Source organism: Aplysia californica, unplaced genomic scaffold (assembly GCF_000002075.1).
Source record: "Aplysia californica isolate F4 #8 unplaced genomic scaffold, AplCal3.0 scaffold00050, whole genome shotgun sequence".
NCBI lineage: Eukaryota > Metazoa > Mollusca > Gastropoda > Aplysiida > Aplysiidae > Aplysia > Aplysia californica.
In genome coordinates this window covers 666,372-668,086 of record NW_004797320.1, presented here as the reverse complement: position 1 = coordinate 668,086, position 1,715 = coordinate 666,372, and the positions used below count along the sequence as shown (strand labels likewise).

Below are 1,715 nucleotides of genomic sequence, written 5' to 3'. Positions count from 1 at the left end.
AACCCCCCCCCCCCCCCCCAAACCAAACAAACAAAAAGTAAAAAAAAAAACAACAACAAAAAAACAACCAAAAAAATAAAAAAAAACCCCAAGGAAACTAGAGTGGTAAAGGAAATTACCCAACTTCAAAAGTTCAGAATAGAAAAGAAAAGAAAGGACAATTTGCAGAGAAACAGTAAAATTCAGGTTTTCCAAAAAGAAAAAAGCCTGAAAAGAAATAAACAAAGAACGTTTAGACTGAACCATAATTATTTTTTTTTATATAAAAAAATCCTGCAGTATTTATTGAGGTTTGAAAGCAGTAAGAAATAGATCTAAAACAAAGCAAATCGCATGGTTTGCGCTGATGTACAATATAGGAGAGCCAAAGAATTTGTTGCTTGGTATCCTTTCTTTCTTACCTACATTTGAGATTCAAGAGACTCAGCGTCTGGGTTTGCCGTTCGCTCCACTGACGGGGCAGCCTGGGAAAACGGCAGGCAGGGCGAACGGGGGAAGAGGAGGAGGAGGAAGGGGGGATATTATGTATGGTGGGGGATCTGAGACATCCCGGAGGGTTTTTTTTGTCTTGGTTTTGTGGATAGCTTAGCGAGGGTTAACACCCAGCCACGCTGATGTCACCGGCTTTGTGCTTCTACTCTGTCGTTTTGAAGAAGCCGAGATAGATCTAGTGGCGGTGCCACGAGGGAATGCTGCTTTTAAAAAGAGGCGGCTTGTGTGTTCCTTGTCACAGTGAACATGGTTTAGCCTGGTGAGGAGGGCCATGCTCTACGCACGATGAACGCCACTTTCTTCATGTGAACAATTGAATGTGGAAAGCTTGTTAGGGGGTTGTGTCTCTCTCATCAAGCTTGGATCCCTCGATATCTCCTGGGAGCAAAAGTTACGTCTGTTTTATATAGTGTTAGTTTGCTCCGTTTGGGCTTTTTTCCCCCTGATTAAGTGAATCGTTTTCTGCAACAATGTGATATGATATTTTTGCTGAGTTCAACATTCACACAACAATAGTGATTGATGGTGTGTTTGATGCTGTTTATCTCTGTACCACGAAAAGGAGTCCTATTACGCTGATACATCAATAACCCGAAAAGTCGGGTTTGATTAATCGACTTCAAGGATATTTCGAACTGTAGACGTCTCGAATCTACTGAACACTATAATGGCGTGGTGTAACAACCTTACGACGCTGTTGTCGTCGTCAAAGGGAGTGGTGATGATGGTGACGATAACATTGACAGTTCTTGTGTTGATACCAACCACAGACGCTGTAAGGAACCGGTACCGACCCAGGACATCTGCGCAGAGATCGAGATCTCGGTATCGATCTGGCACTAATTCCGTTCAAGCCGATGAACTTCGAGGGTGAGTGATTCAAAGTGGCATTTAAGACTTCGGATATCTTTCACAGCTTGCCTCCTTGATATGCCTCAAGGGACGACTTCCCAGTTTACCCAAAAAATTATATCTCAGATCTCTCCGAGTTCACAGCGCCCGAAAGGGATATCTCATGATAAGATTAGTGGAGTTATTTCAGTGATAATCTTATTTCACTCGTGATTACATGCGTCATTTGCAGTATATATGTCTACTTTTCTTCTCTTCTCATCTGCATTTTGTAGATTCAGAGATTTTCTCATCTGCATTTTGTAGATTCAGAGAGCGGAGCAGAAGAGACTGAAGGGAGAGAGAGAGAGAGAGAGAGAGAGAGAGAGAGA

At 42.4% G+C, this 1,715-nt stretch overlaps 1 protein-coding gene across 1 annotated transcript in view; it reads left to right on the top strand.

The window, feature by feature from the left end:
• Positions 1-578: 578 nt before the first annotated feature.
• Positions 579-1,715, top strand: part of LOC101863002 (fibrillin-1) — a gene marked incomplete in the record, with an annotated part of 97,899 nt that continues 96,762 nt past the window's right edge. The window contains 1 exon segment of the mRNA XM_013079392.2: positions 579-1,362. Coding sequence (XP_012934846.1) covers positions 1,160-1,362 — 203 coding nt within the window.